This window comes from Podarcis erhardii (assembly GCF_964252035.2).
Source record: "Podarcis erhardii genome assembly, chromosome: 10".
Taxonomy (NCBI): domain Eukaryota; kingdom Metazoa; phylum Chordata; class Lepidosauria; order Squamata; family Lacertidae; genus Podarcis; species Podarcis erhardii.
In genome coordinates, this window is record NC_138500.1 from 32,366,504 (window position 1) to 32,389,624 (window position 23,121).

The following is a 23,121-nucleotide window of genomic DNA, read 5'->3' on the forward strand; positions in this document are numbered from 1 at the left end:
CCTTAAACGATGCCCCTGTTGGCCAGCCCACAATTGACAAAGTTAACAGTGTTTTCTCTCTTTACAATTGCCTTTTCTGTTCTCTCTGCATGTAACATGATGGAGCATCTGGCTGCAGGTTTGATGTACCCAAATGAGAGCATAAAGGCTGCTGTATGTTATCTTTATGGCAAGCTGTACTCTGTCCCCAGTGCTGCAGAGAGGCTGTTTGTTCATTTCACAGAGAGGCTGTGTGGCCTCTTTCTGACTACTCTAAAGAATTCACAGACCAAGGAGCTGCAGGTTAACTGTATGGGTAAGGTGCTCAATCAGTGGAATAGGAGGGGAAGAGCTTGGGATGTTTTCACAAATGCTGCTAGTAACGCCTTTCATTCTGGAATGCTTTGGAATAGAAAGCAGAAGAAAGCAATTTTAAAATCCAGTCTCTTTTATCATTCACATGAGGATTTAATTTGCCTTTCAGATTCTGAACCCATGTGTAGGCATGTTGCTAGTTTTTTTCAAAACCAAAAACACCCCCCCCCCCAAAAAAAACCCCTCAAGGCAAGGCACCTAACACAAATTTGGATATGCTGTGCTATACTCTTATGGTCAAATTTTAAGCAACAAAAGTTGAATTGGTTGATTTTTATATGTATATATGCAAATTTAGATCTATGGCATATTAAGTTGGTGAATGGCTGGGTTCTTGCTGGCCCTGCACATTGTAGAATGCCCAGCTGCCCTGTTAGCAAAATAAAAAAGTTGTTTTTTTAAAGTGGGGAAGGGACAGGAGATTTGGAAATTGGAAGCGTAACTCCTTAATAGCTAACCATCTGTTCCAGTCAATATCAGGAGTCAGTTTGACTTTTCAGAGCCAGAAAAAAAATGTTGAGGGACAATGGCTTTTTGCTTTTCTGATGGAAAATCGAAAATAAATAATCTGATGTAGATATTTGTACAGATAATACAATATTGCTTATAGAGTGGTCAAAATATTTTTTGGTAGTAGAGCAACAATAGAATTGGAATCATAAAGACGTTTCAGAACCCAATGAAGTTATGTTTAAATATCTCTTGTTTTGTTAGTTTCTCATTTTCTTTCCCCTTGCTCTATTGCAGGTTTGCTAAAGCAGCTGCTGAAATATGATAAGTTTGTTTCAGTTATTATGAGTAATTCAGGAAAAGGAGCAGATTCTCCAAGCCCAGAGTTGTTTGAGCGAGAAAGTCCATTACCTTTAATGATCAAGAAGGTAATTGCCAAAAAGATTTAACCCATCCTCCTAACATCTGCTGCCAGATTTGTTATTATTCCGAGTTGACACATTAATGGTAAATGCTGAATTTGCTTAATGGCAAGTTTTTGTTACATATTCCCTAAATATAGGTATTAGTGAATACCTTGTGTTGTAGAAGAAAATTAAAAGTGCTATGCTACATCTAAATGTATTCTGAGAGAATGGGTGGGAATGCTTTTTCCTGGTTGCACATGGGGTAATTTTCATAATACTGTTATGAGTTTGTGGGTGCAACACACCCATAGCTCTTGGGTTTAGTAAGTGTTGGAGTTTAATCAGTGCTTGGAGTATTAAGATGGGCTGCCAGATGCTGAATTTATCCATGTCAAAATACAGTGGTACCTTGGGTTACATACGCTTCAGGTTACAGATGCTTCAGGTTACAGACTCCGCTAACCCAGAAATAGTACCTCGGGTTAAGAACTTTGCTTCAGGATGAGAACAGAAATCGTGCTCCGGCGGCACGGCGGCAGCAGGAGGCCCCATTAGCTAAAGTGGTGCTTCAGGTTAAGAACAGTTTCAGGTTAAGAACGGACCTCTGGAACGAATTAAGTACTTAACCCGAGGTACCACTGTACAGGCCAAACCAGTTTTTCTGTGCTTGAGAGATGGGCCATCAGCAGAGAACAAAGATAGGGAGGTGGGCCATCAGCAAAGCAAAGACTGTGCAAGCCAACAAATGGGGGGGAGCCCCTCTCTGAGCTCTGAGATTGTTAGCCAGAAGACAGTGCCAGTTTTCTAGGAAGTTTTCTAGGGTTTCAGTTCCTTGTGGCAGGAAAAAGGAAAAAGGGGTCAGCCTTTGAAGCTGGGGGGGGGGGGCAGGGTGGTCAAAGCATAATGTGGGCTGACAGTTTGAATCCAAGGTGGCAGCAATGGGAGAAATGGAACCATCATGGAGTGTAATGTTGGAAGCCCCTCCATTGTAGGCTTAGGTTGTATACATCTGTAAATAAACCACATATCATAAAGACGCCGCAGTCTCTGTTGTGCCTCATTTCCAAAGGAAACACAAACCTTGGGTAAGCGCCTGGACCCCTAGAACCTCGCACTGCACAAAGATTGGGGTAGTGTGTAACAATACAATGGATGACGCCCATTATGATTACTAGAAGCAGCATATACAGCTGTTTGATGTATTTGCCCATAGTTTTGTGATTATTCTAACACTATTTTCTCTGTTCAATTTAGAAATAAAATCTATTCAGATGGTTTGGTTTGCATGCCAGAGTAACCCTAACCATGGTTTAGTGTAAATGCATGAGTGTGTGGGCTCCTAGAGAGGAGTCTGTGGTTGGTTTGCTTTCCTCCAGTTGTCTTGCTGCTGTGTTGTACTGATCTAAGCCATGGTCCAAATTTGGGCTTGTGGTTTAGCTAACTAGATTAACTATGAATTGTAACCAAGGTCTGTCATTATTTTTTTTTTACTTGTAGTGTGTTGGGAGAACTAAGTCAAGAGCTCTAGTTTGCAGCAGCAAAATGACCCCAAGAGTTTTCAGTGAAGCAGCTGCTAAAATGTAGAAAAAACCCTCTTTTAGCAGTATCTTCCAGTTTATGGGGTGATGTCAGATGATTGACAGGTAGTTGGTCCTACCTCGTGTCAAATTCGGCCCATGAGGCACAACCTGATCAAGATCTGGCCTGCAGAGCCAAAAAGTTTGTCTACCCCATGCGTAGTGTGACGTGCGAACCAAGACATCTGAATAGTTAAAAATATTTTTTTAAATAAATATTTGAATGCTAAACCATGGTTTAGCTTAGTGTGGCTCTATGACAATAGCATTTCTTTTTAGTTTAAATTATTATTCTTGTTCTGATTTGCATTTGGTCAACACATTTTTTTCTAATGCTGCAGTAATTTAGTGTAACAATGGCTCTTTAATACCTAGTCTTATGTCTTTCACAGCTGTTATTGTCTAGAGATGAGGTATTACAGGTAGCAAGTGCTCAGTGTATGGCTGCTGTACTGGTGCATTCTCCAGCAACATATGCTCCTGCCTTTATCAATGCCGATATCCCAGGTAACAAGAAGAATGTGCTGTTGTTTATTGTTTGCCAATTTGCAGGTTATCATGGTACTGGATTGCAAAGCTATGTTTGGAATAGTTGCAGCTATTGCAGCACTGTTAACCAATAATACTTCCGAGTGACGTAAACTAGAAATTGTAAGTACAGTATAAGAAGAATTTTATGCCCCACGAATAACACTTTGCAGTAATCTAACCTAGAGGTTACTAGAGCAAACAAACAACAACAAAAACCCACCCCCAATTAAAAACAGTTAAAATAATTGTAGCAGCAGAGTTGCAACTTGCACAGCAGCCAGGTCAGTAACAATCTTTTTCCCCCTTTCTTTTTCCTTCGCAGGCAGATGGCAGGGTTCAGCACTCACCCCCCCCCGTAGTTTCAAGATGTGTCAGAGTTTTAAGTTAACATTTGCTTCTTTTGTGTTTTTCTTTATTTCCCCTCCTTTTGGGAGTAGTTGTGTTGGGCTCAACTGATGCTAGAATACATTTATTTTTATTTTTGTTTGCAGAGTTTCTGTTTGAGTGTCTCTTCTGCATGAGCGAAATTCTCACCTGGTCAATTTATTGCTGCCTGCTGCTGCTGACTGAGGAACAGCTTTTCTTTTCCAAGTGTCACACTGTCTATGGTAAATCACCATTCTCCACAGCCTGATGGCGTTGCTGCCATGCCATTCAACATTTCCACACTAGCCATTTTGTTTGCAATTGCTATCCATTGTTATCGCATCATTCTTTGTTCATTAACTTTTCAGAGAATCCAGATGATGACATTGCCCAGTCATTGCATTCTAGGGTTTTGTCCGTTGTCTTTCCATGAGTTTTCGAACTTTATTTGTGGCTGTTGTTCTGCAGTGTAATACAACTGCAACTCCACAAGTACTACTAAGGCTTGTGAAAAGCTGCAGTGTCTTTAATCAAAAGCTACCTGTTCTGATCATTTATTGTGTCCTGTTCGGCATGACTGGGAGACAGGTGATGAATTGCCCCTTAATTGCTCGGCTTTTGTTCCCTGTGGCTTTCCTTTCATTGTTTTCTTTTCACTTTTATAGCAAGATAATGCCGCTTCTCTGTAAAAGGACTGGGGGGGGGGAGGGGAAACCCAGATTGAGAAAAGCAATGAGTAATTAAAGTTTCCATCCCCTGCAAAATGGGGGACTGAAACTGACTGAGAGCACGACCTTGGGAATCCTGCCATTTTCCATTCTGTGGACATGACCAAGGCAGCTTAGACATCATTGAGACAGGATGGTGAACCTGTTGGGAATGTGGGTTTGGGAGAACACATCTTTTTTAGAAATTCTGTCCTGCCATGTGCTACCCCAAATCCTTGTGATGCAGTTCATGTGGAAGGTGTTCAGGCATTGGTCCTGACGGTTATAAGTTGCCCACGACTCACATCTATAAAGCAGCATGCTCAAAGTACTTCACATATGTGGTGATGGGCTAAAATGAGTCCAAACAGCCTCTATCACTTGATGTTCAGTGTTAAATAGTGGGAAAGATGGACGAAGGACACAGCTCTGTTAGATTCACAGCTCTTTATTACAGCAGTTAGAACTGCTCCTGGAGTCAGACTCGGTGCAGCCCAGCTGGCTGCTTTATATGATACTAAGTAACTTGTAACAGTAACAACTCCCAACTAGCTAACCAATCAGAGAGTGACAGTTCTCAATCCTTCATTTGCATACTGGTGGCCCTGAGTGAGAACTGCAGTTAATCTTAATACATAACATTCAGGAAATAAGTTGCCCAAATCTTTCCACCTTTCTGCTTCAGTACGGGAACCCCCTTCATGGATTGGGGCCTGCTTAAATATTTTTGACTTTATTCCAGGCATTGAACCCATTTTAAGGAGCCTGAAAGAAATCTTGCATCTTAATAATGTGGAATTGCAAAAGCAGGGGCTTCTACTTTTCACTGAAATTTTAAAATGGTAAGAGATTTCAAAGTTCCAGGTTGCCTTTAATTTGCAAAATGAGTGGGGGAGCACCTTTCGTGGATGATTTAGGGTTTTTTTTTTGGGGGGGGTAGGTTTTAGGTGAAAGGGGTATATCCAGGGTATATTCTCATAAGCGATAACACACTATCCACTAGCTTGCTTGTGAAATAAAATTTTTAAAATTAAGTGGAAATTTTTATCCTGGACTCCATTTGTATTAGACATGAAATTGTATACAGTATATACATGCACAAATATTTATTGTTGGTGTGTTTATTGTTAAATTGCTTTATGCAAAGCAATTCAATAAATAAATAAATCTGCAGTTTTGGCAATGAACTTACAACTTAACTGTTTGTTCCTGTAGGTATTTTGTAGCAAAAGCCTTCATGTTGTTCATACAAAGCATGCTTAGGATTATTATTGAGAAACTGTTACCAATAATATAATTTAAAGCTTCAGACCAAATCCCAACTGAGCAGTAACCGATCAAGAATTTATTCCTATACTGGTATGCATGTGACAATCTTTCTATAGGAGGCTATGATTTAAAGATTTGATCTGCCTTTCTTCTTTTTCAGGCAGCCAGCAGAAATCAAATTATTTACAAATACCTCTGTCTTTAAAGATGCAGTTAGTGTTCTTCTAGAAGCTTTAAACTGTCCTATTCTTGAAGTAGCAGCTGAAGCTGTGAAAGCTGTGGCTGCAATACTGAGGTAAGTGGGAAACAATTTGGTGAACTTTTTCTTTGTAGCTGGACACCCAGGTTAGTCCTTTCTTGCACTCTTGATTTTGCTGACATCTGGACCACCATGAATTTCTGTCTCCCCAGAGGTTTGCTTCCAAGTTAATTGCCTAACTTGTCTTACTCTTTTCGCTGCAGAAAGGATCATGTGACCATCCCTCCCGTACTATACAGAGAGTTACAGAAGCTGGTCGAAGGTGTATTAAAACGATGTAGTGATCTTCCACTGCCAATTCTTAATAGGAGGCTCATGGTTAGTCATTCAGTGTTGTGTTTTTATTCTGATTGGCAGGTAATGTGGGCCAGATGTGTGACCAAGTCCTCTCTTCGTGCTCCCACCCCCAAATAGTGGTGGGATTCTGGCAGTCCTTTCCACAAAAAGCCCTCCTCTCATGTTAGCAGACTTGTTGCTATGCTTGAGATAGTCGATCTGCCTCACTCCTTTCTGAAGGGTGTTCTCTGAATCTTTTTTATATTTGGGACTGAATTTTCCACTTGGATTTCCTCATAGGACTAACCTAGTAACATGCTTGCAAACAGCAGGGATTTAAAAGAAAGCTGGTCCAAATAATGGGACGGCAAAACATGTGTTTTCAACAAAGTTTAAAATATAGAAATGAATAAATGTTTGCATGTTCATGCTAAGCCTTATAGTGTAGCCCAAAGTCAGGAGTACTATACTGGGGATCGCAGAGAGGGTTACAAAGTGTCTTGATGGAGAAGAAACGAATTCTTGTCGTTCCAAAATACAAGAATGAGTGGCACCCTCTGCACATGCACTTGATGTTTACCTGCTTTCCAGAACATTGTGAGCATGTGCAGCCAAATCCTGTTTGTATTTACTTGGAAGTATAGTTTACTGAGTTCAGGTGGAGTTCCTCTACAGTAGATGTGTAAATATTGCAATACCACACATGTAGGATGAGCAATTTCACAAAATGTGACTTTTATGTGCATGTTGCAGAGACATTACACAAGTATTGCAAGTATATGTGCAGTGCAGGAGCACATTTTCAGAATCAAGGAATCAGTTTGCAATGACATTAAAACAGAAAGAGGCTAATCTCTAGAACTTAGTTTTATTCTTTCCTGTTTTTATAGTGTGACAGGGTTACTCCTTTTATCTATAACATGCTGTAACCCAAACACTTGGGAGTTACGAAAACTTCTATTGTTATTTATTGCTGACTAGAAAAGAGGGAAATTCTCTTCTGCCTTTTTCAGTACAAGAAGCTGGTGTGCATCTGCTGAACAAGAATTAACGGTGGCTCATGATAGCAAAAGAGAAGAAATGGATGAGCAGCCTTAGTGTTTCAAACAATTAGAGGGCTTTTCAAGCTAACGTTTGGTGACTGCAATTGTTAATTTAACGTGATATTCTGGTGGCATGAAGTAGAAGGTCATAAGAAAGTCCTTTTCTCTCATCTCAATGTCATAGGGTCAACCAGGCAGCAGACATCAGAACAAAACAGTTTCACAGCAGGGACAGTTCCTGCAGAGTGCTTTAGAAAGCTTCAGAAATGCTTGTAGGTGAGGAAGTTCTGTCTGTCTTTAGCCTAAGAACATTTAAGAGAGATCAGATAGCAATTTGTTCACAGCTTTCTGAAATTGTAGGGGAGATGCGCAAAGCTTGCATCTGTGTCTGAGGATATGATTAAAGGGGTATGAACCAGGGTTTCCTGCTTTGCTCCTCTACATTCAAGTGGCTCAATAGCTGATCACCTGGAGATTTACTCTTCGTATGTGCTAAAAATATCAGGAAGCCACCTTTGTGCAGCGGATAAGGTTGTGCTCTGGCTGGGAGCCAAGTTGGCTTTGGGATGGGTTGGGGGGCCACTGTTCTGGCTCTCACCAGCCCCAGGGACAAAGCCAATCCAAAGTTTTAGCAGGCTCTGGTGGGAGGTGGGGAGTGGAACCCAGTGGGGCCTTTTAAAGTAGGCTCCCCCACCCAAAGTAGCACCATTTATTTATTGGTCGTGCTGCGTTTACACTCTACCCATCTTCCTAAAAGTTCATAGCGGTATCCTTAAGATTATCTTTGTAACAACTCTGGAATTTAGGCAGGGTTGAGTGCTTGGAGTCATACTCACCTCTTCAAAGTGCATGGAAAGTAAAGCAGGAACATACCTGGTGGCCCTGTCCTTTACATGTTCAGTGGAAGGTGTGACTGGAACTCTGTGCCTACATATATATATGCCTGATGTACAACTGTGTGTCTGTAGAGCTCTATCATCTTCTGCCGAATGTGCGGAACTTGGGAGGGGACAGTAGGCACAGTCTTGGTTTCTTTCCCCTTTCATGAGTTTGATGAACACATTTTGAAGACGTGAGAAGGGTTCTGCTGACAAAAAGCTCTCTGAGAGGCCATTAATACCAAGAGGAGATTGAACACATTCAAACTCAACATTCTGGTTACGGAGTTGAGGTCCAGCCAGGATGCTGTAGAAACATGATGCAATAGCTTCTGCCTGTCTGACAGTCCTGTGTGTCTTTCTAGATTAGCTGTGGAATCACAAAACGACCCTGTGGCTCAGGAGAATTCTTTCACTGCTCCCAACTCAGAGAATGAAGATACACTGAAAAGCTTTTCTGAGTTTCTGCTGAGGATCTCTGACTCTCTTTGCATTCCCATAGTCATGGTAGGGTCTCCTTTTACCCCACCCAAACATCAAGTGGTTCACATATGTTTATACGGAAGCAAGGAACACCTAGTCTAGTGTCCTGTTCTCACAGTGGCTAACTAGATGCCTTAGCAGGACCTGAGTACACCAGCACTAGGAAAGTGAGCATGACAGAGTTTGTGCCCCATGCAGAAGAGATTGGCTGGTGGAGGCAGTGATGTTGTGCCCTTCCCTCTACTTCCTGCCCCAATTATTAGGTATGTGGGGAATAAAGAGGAGCATCTAAAGTTTAAAAAGGTAAAGGTAAAGGACCCCTGACAGTTAAGTCCAGTCGCAGATGACTCTGGGATTGCAGCACACATCTCACTTTACAGGCCGAGGGACCCCGCGTTTGTCCACAGACAGTTTTTCCGGGTCATGTGGCCAGCATGACTAAGCTGCTTCTGGCACAATGGAACACCGAAACCAGAGCAGCGCATGGAAATGCCATTTACCTTCCTGCCGGAGTGGTACCTATTTATCTACCTGCACTTTTTGGCATGACAGGAGCTGGGACCGAGCAACAGGAGCTCACCCCATCGCGGGTATTCAAACCGCTGACCTGATCGGCAAGCCCAAGAGGCTCTGGTTTAGACCACAGCGCCACCCGCATCCCTTTCCAAATATTAAATTAAGTCTATTGTCAGAAGTCATTGTAGATCTAGATTCTTGTTACAAGCTGTTTTTGGACAGGAGCTTTCTATTAGACCATGCCCTGTGGTTTGGAGTTATCAAACTTGTCAGGCCCATTAAAAAGATTTCCTCATGTCTTATCTGAGTTGCATGTTATTTCTTTCTGTGACAGTGAAAGTATATTTGCCCCCTTTCCCTGCAGAAATATTCTGAAAGAGCTGTCCACCCAGCTCTCATGGAAGTCTTAATTTCGACCCTCAACATCTTATTCAGTGTTATGCCAGACTCAAGTAAGAGATTCTCCATGAAGCTGGGTAAGGAAAACTGGAAGAGGCTATTTTCTATATTTCTTTCAGAAGCATATTACTAAGCTGTAGAATTTGTTGCTGCTGAATGTTAATGTGTCATAAAGCTCAGTAAGAACCCCTAACATTAACGAAGCATCTATTAGAGTAGATGTGTTTTTGAAATGTTTCATTCTCCAATCAAAATGGAAGTGTTCTGTACCTAGAGTGCCTGCAGGCTAGTGGCCCAGTTCTCCCCAATTATTGCTCTTCTGCTGTAAGCTACATGCAGAATTAAAATTTAACTATCACACTTCAGGGGATATAGCACTTTGTATGTGTGTGTACATACTGCTTTGTTTCATCCACATTAGTGAATTTGACATAGCTGTGAAAGAAAGGATGGGAAATTGAGTTAAAAATTATAGCCATTTTTAATATTCTGTTTAATTTGTACAAATACACTTTTTTTTAAAGTGTTCTTGCATGATTTATTTAATCACTTTTTAAATAGGCAGACTTAAACTGCATTGCAGGGGGTTGGACTAGATGACCCTTGGGGTCTGTACAACTTTACAATTCTATGATTCTAACAGTTTAAAACAATTAATTTATAATACCATGATGCTAAAATTGTGCCCTCTGGAAGGGCATCTTGTCTTTAAACATTTTTAAAGATGTGCTAAAATGCCTTTTCATTTAAGCCCTATTTGCACAAACAAATTTTTAAAAATCTGTTAAGAATGATTTGATTAAAGGCTCATCCACACTTCCACTTGTCCCGTGAGTAGAAAGCAGGGGTCCAATAGGTTTTCCGCTTGTCCCGTGCTTTCCTGGCATGGGCACAAGCTGTTTCCACCACTTTCCCCAGGAAAACCCACTCTATATCGCTGAATTGGAGTAAACATCAGTCCGCAGAAAACCCAGCTGATGTTTGTTTCAATTCAGCAGAAAAAAAAGTTGGTTTCCTCGAGGGAAACGGCAGAACAAGTGGAAGTGTAGACAAGCCCTCAATGGGGCCAGTTGGAAAGGTAACAATGAAGACAAGCCAAAATGTAGATATGGATAGACTCACCTGAATATGTCACTGTGCACTTCAGAACCAGACCTTTAAAAAGACAGAGGAGTACCTGTACCTGCAGAGACTACGTTACTGTTTGGCTCTACCATAAATTTGGATTATGCATGATCTGAGGAAGAAACGAGGAGCACGAGGAAAATGCAGAAGGACAACAATTTGATGACAATATCATGTAAATGCCCCATAAAAAGCAAATAATTCCATAGTGGCAACTCTGTAATCATCTCTAATGACACTTGGAAATGTCAGCGAGACATCGTGAGACATGAAATCATGTTTAGTATGTAGAGAATCCTTTAGAATATTCAGAGCCTTGAAATTATTGTTGCCTTGAGTAAGGCTTCGCTAGGTACTCTTCAGATTCTCTTAAGATTGTATAATTGAAAATCCTAACTCAAACATTTTGTGTGAGCACTGTTATCCTTCCCTCCAGCATCTTCCTCTTTCATCCAACTGAACCTGGAGCTGAAGGCCAAATTCTGCACTGCACAAAGGTATTAAATTGGGATAGTTAAACTAATTCTCACGCTCATCTCTCTTGAAACATTTCTCTTCATTTCCCGTGTTAACCTGTAGACATTCTAATAGATTTGTAATGTTGACCCTTAGACATGAGATTTATGATTTTCATAGAGCACCAGGTTAATTTTGGATGTTCTGGAAATAGCAAATAAAGCCTACAATTAAATACTGCCTTAAGCCTTGGTGACTTCAAAGCTAATGATATTAATAAACTAGAGATGGTGTCTTGACCAAGTCTGCACCTCCAGTTTCTCATTTTGCATAATTTATTTTCTCTTTCAAGTAACCCTGGTTTGAATCATGCTTGTTCAAGTTTCCTGCATAGCATATGCCTCAATCTTCATTCATCCTCAAAGAAGCCGGAGGATTCTTCCCAAGAGGGCAAGTTTGATAAAGTGATTTCTGTGTGTGTGATGTGTCTTTGAACCTGGCAGCATACAGCTGGGTCTGGGAACAGAAATAGTGGCAAAAGGTTTGGGGAAGACACGCTCTTTGAGTTAGCTGCCTTCAGTGACATTAGCTGTGTATACATTGCTAGCTTAAAGTGCAGCTAGGTCATTCTTTTTCTCCATTTGGATTGAAACTGGCTTGGAGGAAAACACATCAAAATGCAGTATTTCTTAAGAACCAACAGGATAGATACAGGACAGATACGGGATTGTGACCAAAGCCCATTGCTTCCCAAACCAATGATGGGATCATACTCAATGCAGAGTAAACAGGGTGTGTGTACACAGCTTTGTATTGTAAGTAGAGGCTCTTGCAACACCTGCATGGCCCATCCCCCCCCCCCCAAAATCTTTAAAACAATTGAATGTAATCACTTTCTGGCCAGTCGTCTCATATAAGATAGCATGAGATATGGAGCATATTTTATGTTCCTGTCTCTTTTGTGGAGTAAGGTGGAATAGAAGGGTAATATGAGAGAAGCACAGGTGGGCAGGAGCTGGGACGTGGGTGGTGCCTAGGACTTGCCGATCAGAAGGTCGGCAGTTCGAATCCCCGCGACGGGGTGAGCTCGCGTTGCTCGGTCCCAGCTCCTGCCCACCTAGCAGTTTGAAAGCACGTCAAAGTGCAAGTGGATAAATGGTACTGCTCCGGCGGGAAGGTATACAGCGTTTCCGTGCGCTGCTCTGGTTCGCCAGAAGCAGCTTAGTCCTGCTGGCCACATGACCCGGAAGCTGTACGCCAGCTCCCTTGGCCAATAAAGCGAGATGAGCGCCGCAACCCCAGAGTCGGTCACGACTGGCCCTAATGGTCAGGGGTCCCTTTACCTTTACCTATGAGAGAAGCATGGATTATTACAGTGGTACCTCTGGTTACAAACACTTCGGGTTACAGACTCCGCTAACCCGGAAGTAGTACCTTGGGTTAAGAACTTTACCTCAGGATGAGAACAGAAATCGTTCTCCAGCAGCCCGGTGGCAGCAGGAGGCCCCATTAGCTAAAGTGGTGCTTCAGGTTAAGAACAGTTTCAGGTTAAGAACGGAGCTCCGGAACGAATTAAATTCGTAACCAGAGGTACCAGTGTATTATCAATATTTCTTTTTGTGGGAGGGGGTAAACAGACATTGGGGTTCTGTGCCCCCAGCTTTTTATTTTGTGTTTGTGTGCTGCTGCCATTTTCATGCCATTTTCTGATTGCCTTTCTTTTTAGTGCATGACCTATCAGAACTTTTGCAAAAGAGTCTGCCACAGTTGAACTTCGGGGTACAGGAAAGCCTCAGCCTCTTATCTGAGACCCCAGAATCTTTCTGTTTAGATGAAACCCTTCGTAGTCACCAGTATAGTCTCCTCCTTCTTTTCTACTTTGCTTTTAGTCAAGGAGACAAGTAAGTGAAGTGACTGGAACGGGGGGGCGGGGGGGGGATCAGTAGGTGAGATCAATCCACTTAACTTAAAAAACAAACCTTCTTGCTCTCAGATTTGTTCCAGAAACAGAGCTTTTCTCAGCTATAAGAAGTTTTCTTCTGTCAATCCAAGACCAAGGAGACTGTCCACCCCCATATGTCTTCAAAGCTGTTTTGTACCTTCTGGCAATCTGTCAAGACAAGACCGAAGCTTTAGACTTGGTAATCACTGCTTCCAAGAGCAGCTTTTAAAATCTACACTGTCACATTTCTGAAAGTTTGTTATTGATGTTCCTTTCCAGACAATTAAAAGTCACTGTTTTGTTCTCTTAGTACTAGTATCCAGGATACAGCACCAGCAGCACAATATCTCATCTGCTTTCTCATGAGAAAGTAGCCTTGCTATAGGAGAATAGCCATCATTCATCTTCTGGTTTTGCGTAGGGTTGCAGTGTAGGACCCATCTAGCAAGGAGAAAGCTCCTCCTGAATAAGTTTGTGGAATAGTGAGACAGTACAGGAATACTGGATGTCTACTGTGTTAGATGCCTGATCCAGTGCTGTAGTAACACACTCAGAAGTGAGAGTGGAAAGAGTGTACAGGAGGCACCAAGAACATTGAAAGAAACGAGGCAGGCCTTTGCAAAAAGATAGTGAGAGGATTGTCCCCACCCACAAATGCTGTCATAAATTGTATCCAGAATGTGCCATTTACATTTGGAAAATACATAGCTGTTTAATTTTGTTCTAGTATTCAAAGTATTATAGGATGCAGTTTTTAATTTTTAAAGAAATGTTGTGCATGTGATGACACTTTTAATGAAAATGGTATTGTCTGCTTGTGAAGCTGTTGACTTCAATTTGCTTTCATAGTACTATTCCCCTTGTATAGATGAATATAACGTTGAAATTCTTCCTGTTATAATGACTTTTAGGAGGATTATGTTCCTCATAAGAGGGACTATAAATGTACCAGTCCCTAAAGAGGTTGTTTTGACTTTTCTGATTTCCCCTTCCAACTCTCCAAATCCAGGCTTCACTCTCTGCTATAAGGAGGATCCTGGATAGTATATCTGATCTGAGCCTGGTGTATGTCCATCATCCTCTGCTCCTCAAATTTTTTTTACGCTATCCTGAATTTATGGGAAGATTTGGTCACCGCATCCTTCATCTATGGCTTTCCTGTCAAGACTACAGCCACACTGAATCTGAAGATACTGACAAAAGACTCTCTGCTGACTTTTCTGACTCCTTAAACAACTTTAACAGTTTGCTTTGCATGCTGAAGGGCAATCCCAGTGCTTTACTTGTCTTGCTGGTATGCAATATTTTTTTTTTAAATCAATACAAGATCACCTTGTAGAAACATTTAGATTGCCTACCCAGATTCCATGTGTTGCAAAATCTGTTTTCATCATCACCATCAGCAGCATTAAATATCACACACATTTAAAGTGGAAAAGTAGCATGCCTCAGATTTGTTTTCTTAGAATGACGATCATTGGAGATGGTGGTGTCTTTGTGATGTATGGTTTTATTTGTACAGACAGGCTGAACATAAGATGGAAGGGTTTGCAGCATTAACACTCTTAACAGATCTAGCCATAACTGTTTTTTTGTTAAAAAAAATAATGCCATACCAAAATACTTACAAATATTGATACACATTGATACCTTTCATACATACAATATTATCCATATTTATTAGAATTTATTATTCCATAAATTTAATTAATATTCCTCAAACTGGAATTCCTCTGATATCTACAAAAAAATCTTTTAATTCTTCTTCCTTGTCTTTTTCCATCCTTAGTCCAGTAAATTAACTTAGCCAGTTTAATCAATGCTCAACTTCCCAAGCTATTATTTGGGGGACTTCCTCCTTTTTTCCAATTATAGGCTACTCATATTTTAGCTGACATGAATAGAATATAAATCAGTCCTTTTTCCATCTTAAAAACCTAATAACACTTATGAGATAGAATCATAGAATTGTAGATTTGGAAGGGACCCTGGGGGGTCATTTATTCCAACCCCCTGGAATGTAGAAATATCGTATTTTTCGTTCTATAAGACGCACCAGACCACAAGACGCACCTAGTTTTTGGAGGAGGAAAACAAGAAAAAAATATTCTGAATCTCAGAAGCCAGAACAGCAAGAAGGATCGCTGTGCAGTGAAAGCAGCAATCCCTCTTGCTGTTCTGGCTTCTGTGTTAGCTGCGCAGCCTGCATTCGATCCATAAGACGCACACACATTTCCCCTTACTTTTTAGGAGGGAAAAAGTGAGTCTTATAGAGCCTAAAATACGGTACTGCCCACAGCCATCCCTGGGTGCCTCCCATCACTCCTCTTCATCCAGCCAGGCCCTTGTTTGTGCTACTGGGTTTAATAACAGCCAAGAAACATTCTAATGACCTTAATTGTGCATTACACAAACACACAAATAATTTTGATCTTAATGGTTTTAAAACGTGTTGCTAATTTGACTGCATTGCAGGAGAGCCACCCAGTTTTCTCTTGGTGGGTGAGGGTTGTGCTTGACTGCACCTTGGCTTTTATTTTAAATAATTAGGCTACAAGAATTATTTTTGTAATTCAGACTTTAATTGTAGCGCAGCCTGTTGATTAAAAAAGTACTTCATTTGACTATCTGCATTGCTATGATGTCTCATGCATCCAGGTTAGTATGATAACTTGACGATTTTGGAATTTGGCTTCTAGGTAGGGGTCCAGATCAGTCTCTGTGCCATAACCATAGAGAGCAGCAGCAGCAACATTCGCTTAAACTGGGCCTGGTCTGCTTTTCTTCTCAGGATCTAGTCTGTGTTGGCACCAGTGAAGTAGCCCACAAAGTCCTCATTACCCTGAAGGCCTTCCTGAAAATAGATGAGAATGTCCATGTCTGTGACCTTCTTCGAAGCCAATTTCTACAGATTCTGCAGAATCTTCTGGTAGAAAACAATTCCAGTGTTTTGCAAGGTGAGTGACAGACCTGCCTTAAGTGCAGGAAGCTGTGGTTGGGTACCAAATGCCCTCAAGTAATTTAAATACTGCCCACATGAGTTCTTGGGCCAAGTATTTCCCTGTTCCTATGTGTCAGAGCAAGACAATATTTTGGGGAAATTTAACAGAGGAATTGGGAATTTTTCAAACATAACTGCAAGTTTAACCCTTAGCTATGCCTGCTAATATAATCTGTCTCTTCCCCTGATTTGCTTATTTGGTGGGTTTCTCTCTCTGAGAAAAGCCTACTATTTGCCATGCGGAGGGTTAGTAAATGGTGCCCCTGGACATGACATCACCATCCCTGCTGTGAAATAAGTGGTGGCTCTTCATACTTCCTCCATTATGCTACTTGATTCTTCTTTCTTGATTGGGATAGAAATGGTCAGATATGTGATGAATTAGCACTGACACAGTTTTTTTATCAAACAAACATGTTTTACACCCATCAATTGGGCCAGCACTATGTTTGAATCAGGGCAGACATTAAAGTCTTTACTAAGAGCACATCTGTTTGCAGGGCAAATCATGTTGATCATTGTGCATCCTTGCTCATCTGATATGCAGCATGCCATCTGTTAGTTGTATATCAGCGTCCTTCTGATGCAAAATCAGCTGACCCTCTGCTGTAATGCAACACAGCCTTAGAGTCAATCTCACGTGCTGATTTGAAATGGTACGTGTTGTTTAGGACAGCCCACAGCAGCCTGTTACTTTAATTATAGCTTTTCACTGCTTCTAACAGGACATAATGACTCTTTAGCTCTCCAGATTAAAAAAAATTGGTTTCTGTCTCTGACAAAGAAGGTGTTCACCATGTACACAGAAGATAGTTCCTGCAGCACTTGTTTGTTTTCTCAGTTTTTGTAGTCTAGAGGCCATTAAGTAATTTTCTTTCATGTTTCTTTTTAGTCAACCAGGCCCAGCCCCTTTTATTGAACCTCCTCTTCCTGGTTCAACTCAGGCATGTGACAGAAAGAGAGCTGGACAGCACGGATTTCAGATTGCTACATCTGGGTGAGCTTCTGAATTTGTTCAGTCTGGATCTTTGGTTTAGAGATGAGAACATTTTATCTGGAGCATCTTAGTTGACGGGCCTAATAGCTACAGAGTGGTGTTGTGGCTAGGGTGCCAGGTTAGGGTGAAAGAAATTCAGGTTCAAATTCCCATTCAGGGACTGAACTCACTGGGTGGCATTGGGTGAGACATTTATCTATTTGCCTAATCTCAGAGAGCTTTCTGTAAGGATAAAATGGGGATGAATAACTCCACTCTGAGCTCCCTGGAAGATTTATAGATTTATTTATTACTGCATTTATTTCCCACTTTTTTCTCCAAGGAGCTCAAAGTGGCATGCATGGTTCTCCCTGCTGGTTTCACAGATCCTAGTCCCACATTCTAACCACTAGGCCACTCTGGCTATGTGTCTGCTTTCCCCAGGTTTTCTACATTCCCTGTAGTATGTTTCTGATGGTAGCAATAGTATCCTGCTTTAACCTCCAAAATGTATGCTGGTGAGGAGTTGTTAACATATATCCTAATTATGATGCACAGCTGTGGCAATATTTATTTCAGGATTTCTTGTGCTCTGCTTTGAAGCCAGATGGATTTTGTCTGTGTCTGTGAATTGCATTGCACGCTGATTTGATTGGCGGTCTGAGCAGGTGTAGCTGTTTTCATATCGAGCCTTTCCCCCCAAATATTTAGCATATTGGAATTGAAAAAAGATGAAAATTTTATTGAGTATTTCTATCACACAGTCAGCAATTTGTCTGGAAAATGCAGCCCAACAGACCATGAAATTCTGCATCCGTCCCTCAACTACCTGTATTGGAGCCTTCAGCAGACAACACCAGCCAGCCAGAAAACAGGTAAAAAGTGAAAAATGGATTCTAACAGCCCACTCCTCCTTCAATCTTATTATTAATTAAATTTGTGTACTGCCCTATACCCGCAGGTCTCAGGGCAGTTTGCTACAAGGGGCCTGCCCCTACTGGAGCACTGTTGCTGTGTGAATCCACATTTTCCCCATTTGAATTCAGCCACTGTAGTATATGCATGTGCAAAATGAGTTTGTCCCCCTTGTCTGAAATCACAGTTTCTCTGGTCCATACTAGTAGGTGTTGGAGCTGTTATGTACTGAAGTTCTCACCCTGGGCCAGCAGGGGGATACTCTAGATAGTTTTCACTCAGGTCCACACATGCAAATAAGGGATTGAAAGTGACGTTCAGTGATTGGATAGTTACAGAAAGTTGTTACAGTTGCGTTGTAGTGGAGCTCTAATAAGCAGGCTGGCTGAACCCTTCAGTTCAGTTCCGTTCTGGCCTGTGAATAAGCAAGAGCTGTTTGGAGAATTGTTGTGTCTTCTGATATGTTCACCCACAACTTAACAGGAGCCATGTGCAGAGAAGAAAGGAGGAGGCGCCAGGGCTCCATCTTGTTGAAGACTGAGGGAAACTGAAGGAGTGGGAAGTTCCTGGAGTCCCCCCCCCGCCATTCCCTGCCAGTGACAGGGGTGGGAGGAGAGAGAAGAAAGGGAAGGGCATTGCACATTCAGGAATTCCCCCCCCCCCTCAAGGCCCCCACACAATGAGGAGCATCTTCCATATGGCCAAATACATGGCAGGGGCGGTGGGAGGCCTGCAGCCTCTCATGAGATTATTTAGCCAAGTCGCTGCAGTTTAGCAGGAAAGTACGGAAGCCACCGAAGGTCCAGTCACACACGGAACTTCCCACCCAGCATAAATCCCTCCCCCAAAATGAAGAAGTAAGAATATGCTGTAGGCAGCCAGTTGTGATGGGAAGGCAGGAGGAGAAAATCCTTCTTAGAGGCTGTGTCTGGAGCCTTTCTTTGAATCCAGTGCAGATGCCGGAACCTCCCTCTTTCAGCATCTGACTATGAGGACTGCTAAAGACATGGCATGACAGGAGAAAAGGCTATTTAAAAAGGCCTACTTGTTCATTCTGCACATATATCTTATTAAGTTGCTTTCTATTTAAAATAGGTATAGAGCACAAACTTAATTGTGATTTTCCACTACATGATGCAAATCTACAGGAGCCCTTCCTTGTAGGGGGCACGGGGAGGACATTGAACATCAATTTTCTGACATGCTGGGGCATTTGTTCCTTCACTGGCTTTAAAAATTCTGAATATTTTGTCTGCCTATCTTGTGCAAAAGAAGGGAGGACAGTCACATTTATCTATATCTATCTATCTATCTATCTATCTATCTATCTATCTATCTATCATCTATCTATCTATCTATCATAAAGAGCGTACTTGTACTTAACAAGCATTGTTCAGTATTACATTGCTTAGTAACAGTATCGTGCATGTAGTTAAAATATATTATTTGATAGTCCAAGAATCTTGGAGTCGTGGTGGACTTGGGGCAGAAAAGGATGGTGCCCCTTAATTTCAATAGCTGCTCATGACTGGTCCTTCCTGGTGCTCTTGGCAGCTGCTGCCTTTCTGCTATGCCAGTTGCACATGGCTTGTTAGACCCTTTCTTCCTTTACAGTGGTGGCTATGTTATTTTCCAACACACCTTTGCTAGAGCTACTTGAGAAAATTATCCACCTCACTTGGTTGCCTGCCTGTTCTTCTGAACCTGCTTTGCCCTCATCCAGTGAAGCACTTCTCTGCTCTGCTTGGCTGCTGATTTCTTCTCTCTTGACTCAACAACACATTTACAATACAGAGGTTAGAAATACTGTAAAACCTTTGCATTAGAAAGTACAGATAAAAATTACTGCTTTTATTCATAGGCACAATGCACAAAGTTTAAGCATTATTATCCCTAAATCTATTGCATTAATTAACTGTAATCCCTGTCTGAAAGTTCATATTGGTTTATTAAGCTGAGATAATAGTTAGCCTTTTGTCTGCATAGGCAGCCCTTTGCTCCCCTCTTTGCAATTTGATCAATCAAACCAGGAGGTCTCTAATTAGCCATTGTTTTCTTTTCCATCAAAAATGATGGTTGTGAGCTTTGGAACTACTCAGGTCTTAAACTAACTTCAAATTAAGGTTTAGGATTAATAGTTTCCCAGTTCAAATGAAACAGGAAACCATGGTTAATTGGAGACTCAAGAATGTAAGATGAGTATTGCTGGATGAGACCAGAGATCTATCTGGTCCAACTTTCTGTTCCCACAGTGGCAAACCAAATACCCACAGACATGATATGTATGTAACAGCACTCATGCTGGTTTTATTGTTTACGCTGTGAAGGGACTGGTGTATGGCAAAGATCTGGTTCCTATCTTGGCTTAATAATGAACACAGACATAGTTTATCGTACTAGGAATAATTTAGCCCAATGGCAAAATCAGCATTTCAAGTCCCAAACCATGTTATTCCATAAGATAGATAGGTATTATATGTAAACGAGGCATTACATGAATAGCTTAGAAACAGGTGATATAAGGTCACTGTATTGATATCATATTCAGAAATTGAACTTTAGTTTATCCTGTGTGTGAATTAGGATAATTCCTGATGGTCTCCTGTCGTTGTTTGATGTTGTTCCCTCAGTTTTGGCAAGCACAAAATGTTCAGAATGGATAGATGGATGCGTCTAAAGCTCATGAATGTGAGCTAATGTTGTGCTGTTCCCTAATCCTCTGAAGGGGAAACAGCAGTTTAGTAAATGATTAGCCTCATTCATTTTACCAGAGTGTTAATAATGAGGATGAATCAAAAGCAGATTTGCATAGCTGACTGCCTGTGTTCCCTCATTCTGTCTATAATCCCTTAGAAGTCATGGAAGCTCTATTTAATTCCATAAGTGAATAATACTGGGAATACATTTAATGAGCTGCAGATCCAGTGTCTTTTGAGGGGTTGGTAATAGACGGCTGGACAAAGAAAATTAGCAGCCCGGCTGCTTCCTTCACTCCAATCGCTCCCGTCACCAAACATTTTCTGATTCATTTCTGAAAGGTTGATCATATCATCTGCCTTGATGTGGACCAGGTCTTCAGCGCACTTGCCTTCAAGAGGAAGAAACCCACCCTGTTCTTTGGTAGGCTGCATATTTGCCAGCATCAGCTAAGAGAGCACTAAAGGCTGCTTCACATGTTATAAAAACGGAAGTCACTTTTGCTAAGAAATGGCATAAATCTGGCCTAATGTAGAAATCCCTGGGAAGCTGCAGTCCTTTGTGGTTTCCCAGTTCATTTATGTGTGCAGGATCAGGGCATCTTATCTATATGCAGGGCTTGCTCAATTCCTACATGAAACTATATTATTATTATTATTATTAAATTTATTGTTTTAATATAATGGTAAACGTTCATAAGTAAATATGGAACATTCCCCCCTCCCCCTCTCGAACATGAAACTGTATATTATTAAGCAAAAAATGGGGGGAGGCTTGAATTTCTCTCCCCTTTGACCTGTTATTCTGTTTTAACAGCTCATACTGTTCTCAGTGGTGTCTGCCTGAGCACTGATCAAATCTACACACACTTCAACAGTGCTGCATCATCAAATGCTCCCAGGCCATTCACTGGGCCCCAAGTGGCTTGAAGATCATAGCAGCATTTGAATACATTATAGATTACTATATAAAAGATGGGGGGGGGGCTTGCAAACTTTCAAACATTAGTTTTTATTTTCTGAGAAGGCTAATCATTAAAATGGGTTTTATGTCTTTTTCAGATGCATTTTTTTTACCTTATAATCAAGTCATATTGAATAAAAGTACTTGAAATTAACACTGCATATAAATAAGTCAGCTAATCCATTTTCTTTCCCAAAACAAAACGAAAAGATTAATCCAGGCATTAACATACAGAGGCCTGATAGGCCAGAGAACAGTAGATTCAAACAGAAGTATAAAATATGTTTAGGACAGGAAAGAGAGTGTGTGTCTTTGAGATTTGGGGGGAATTTTTTCTTTTTCTTTTTACATGTTCCTTGGGAAGGCTGTGCTGCTGTAGACTTAGTGTACCAGCCTCTGCTAAACATGCACTGCACATGTAGGATGGGACAATGCAAGTTGCTTAGAGCTACCTGTAAGAAAGGTAACTAGCAAATACAATTGTCGTCATCATGCTAGAATAGTAAATCATTGTTGCTAAAGTACGAATGTAAAGTACTAATAGATGGTTTTATACCCAGTCAGCATCCTTCAGTTTCTGAGAGCCTTCTTTAGGCAGAACCTCTGCTCATCCTTTGTGAAGTTTGCTGTCCGGTCTACAGATGAACATGGGAATGAACTTCCACAGTCAGAAGGGGATGCCTCTCTGTGTCCAGTAGCCATGCGGCATGTAGTGTCCTTGGTTATCCATCTACAGAACCTCCTGCTCCAGGTAGAAGTCTAGTGATAATAACTGAAACCATTTTGCCATCAGCAACACTGTCGATCTATTTCAAACACAGGAGAAGGCATACAGTCCACTGCCGTCTCACAAACTTTCCTTGTTTCTAGAACTGAACTGTTTCATTACTGAGAGGCTTTTTGGATCATTATTTAATTTCCAGTGCAGAATGAATATAGATCCCAGGACTTTGTCCATGACAAGTCTTTTTTTAAGTACTGTACTGTAGCTTCCTACAGCTTAAGTCCCTCACTAGCAGCAGCTCACTTCTGCTACCTTACTAAAGAGGCTGCCATGCAATCTTAAGAGTTATCTGAGCAACATTTTGCATTCTTTCGATAGTGGAATGGGGGTGGGGAGCCACTTCTACATCAGTTCTAACCTAATAAGTAGTTTTGTTGTGGGATTTGGTGGCAATGATTCATGCCCTCACCCTTTCCCTTATATTTGCAGAAGGACCTTTTGCTGTCTCAAACTGTTATTGGCTGTCTTGAAGTCTTGTTGGAATACCTGTATTCGAGGAACCCGATCACTGGTACTCCTTTCAGCATCCTTATATGTGTTCACTTGATTCCTTTGCTTTGCTGTGATTGTCTGCATCGGTTGCACAGTATCTTCACCAGTTGCAGGAGAAATTTTTAGTAGCAGGGGAGGGAAGAAGCTGCCCTCTCATTTTCCGGAGTGTTTCTTGCTTTGCATCAGGGTGGTAGGTGGTTGAGAATGCCCTTTACGTAATAGAAAAGCAAAATGTAAGTTTCCAGTTCTAAGAAT

The 23,121-nt window shown here is 41.3% G+C and overlaps 1 protein-coding gene across 5 annotated transcripts in view; it reads left to right on the forward strand.

Annotated features, from left to right (window-relative positions):
• Positions 1–23,121, forward strand: part of LOC309350600 (meiosis inhibitor protein 1-like) — a 28,713-nt gene continuing 5,592 nt past the window's right edge. For 3 of the 5 annotated variants that reach the window (XM_081877589.1, XM_081877588.1, XM_081877590.1), the window contains exons 1-22: positions 1–295; positions 1,102–1,232; positions 3,181–3,295; positions 3,811–3,927; positions 5,135–5,234; positions 5,822–5,956; positions 6,124–6,238; positions 7,424–7,515; positions 8,483–8,624; positions 9,481–9,592; positions 11,077–11,137; positions 11,449–11,546; positions 12,823–12,997; positions 13,090–13,237; positions 14,048–14,332; positions 15,830–15,995; positions 16,932–17,036; positions 17,780–17,890; positions 19,545–19,726; positions 20,969–21,050; positions 22,151–22,341; positions 22,804–22,885. In XM_081877589.1, the coding sequence (XP_081733715.1) occupies positions 10–295; positions 1,102–1,232; positions 3,181–3,295; positions 3,811–3,927; positions 5,135–5,234; positions 5,822–5,956; positions 6,124–6,238; positions 7,424–7,515; positions 8,483–8,624; positions 9,481–9,592; positions 11,077–11,137; positions 11,449–11,546; positions 12,823–12,997; positions 13,090–13,237; positions 14,048–14,332; positions 15,830–15,995; positions 16,932–17,036; positions 17,780–17,890; positions 19,545–19,726; positions 20,969–21,050; positions 22,151–22,341; positions 22,804–22,885 (3,031 nt within the window). In that variant the 5' untranslated portion in view covers positions 1–9. Of the gene's footprint in view, positions 296–1,101; positions 1,233–3,180; positions 3,296–3,810; positions 3,928–5,134; positions 5,235–5,821; positions 5,957–6,123; positions 6,239–7,423; positions 7,516–8,482; positions 8,625–9,480; positions 9,593–11,076; positions 11,138–11,448; positions 11,547–12,822; positions 12,998–13,089; positions 13,238–14,047; positions 14,333–15,829; positions 15,996–16,931; positions 17,037–17,779; positions 17,891–19,544; positions 19,727–20,968; positions 21,051–22,150; positions 22,342–22,803; positions 22,886–23,121 lie in introns of those variants that run through there. The other 2 variants (XM_081877591.1, XM_081877592.1) reach the window with 2 other exon arrangements.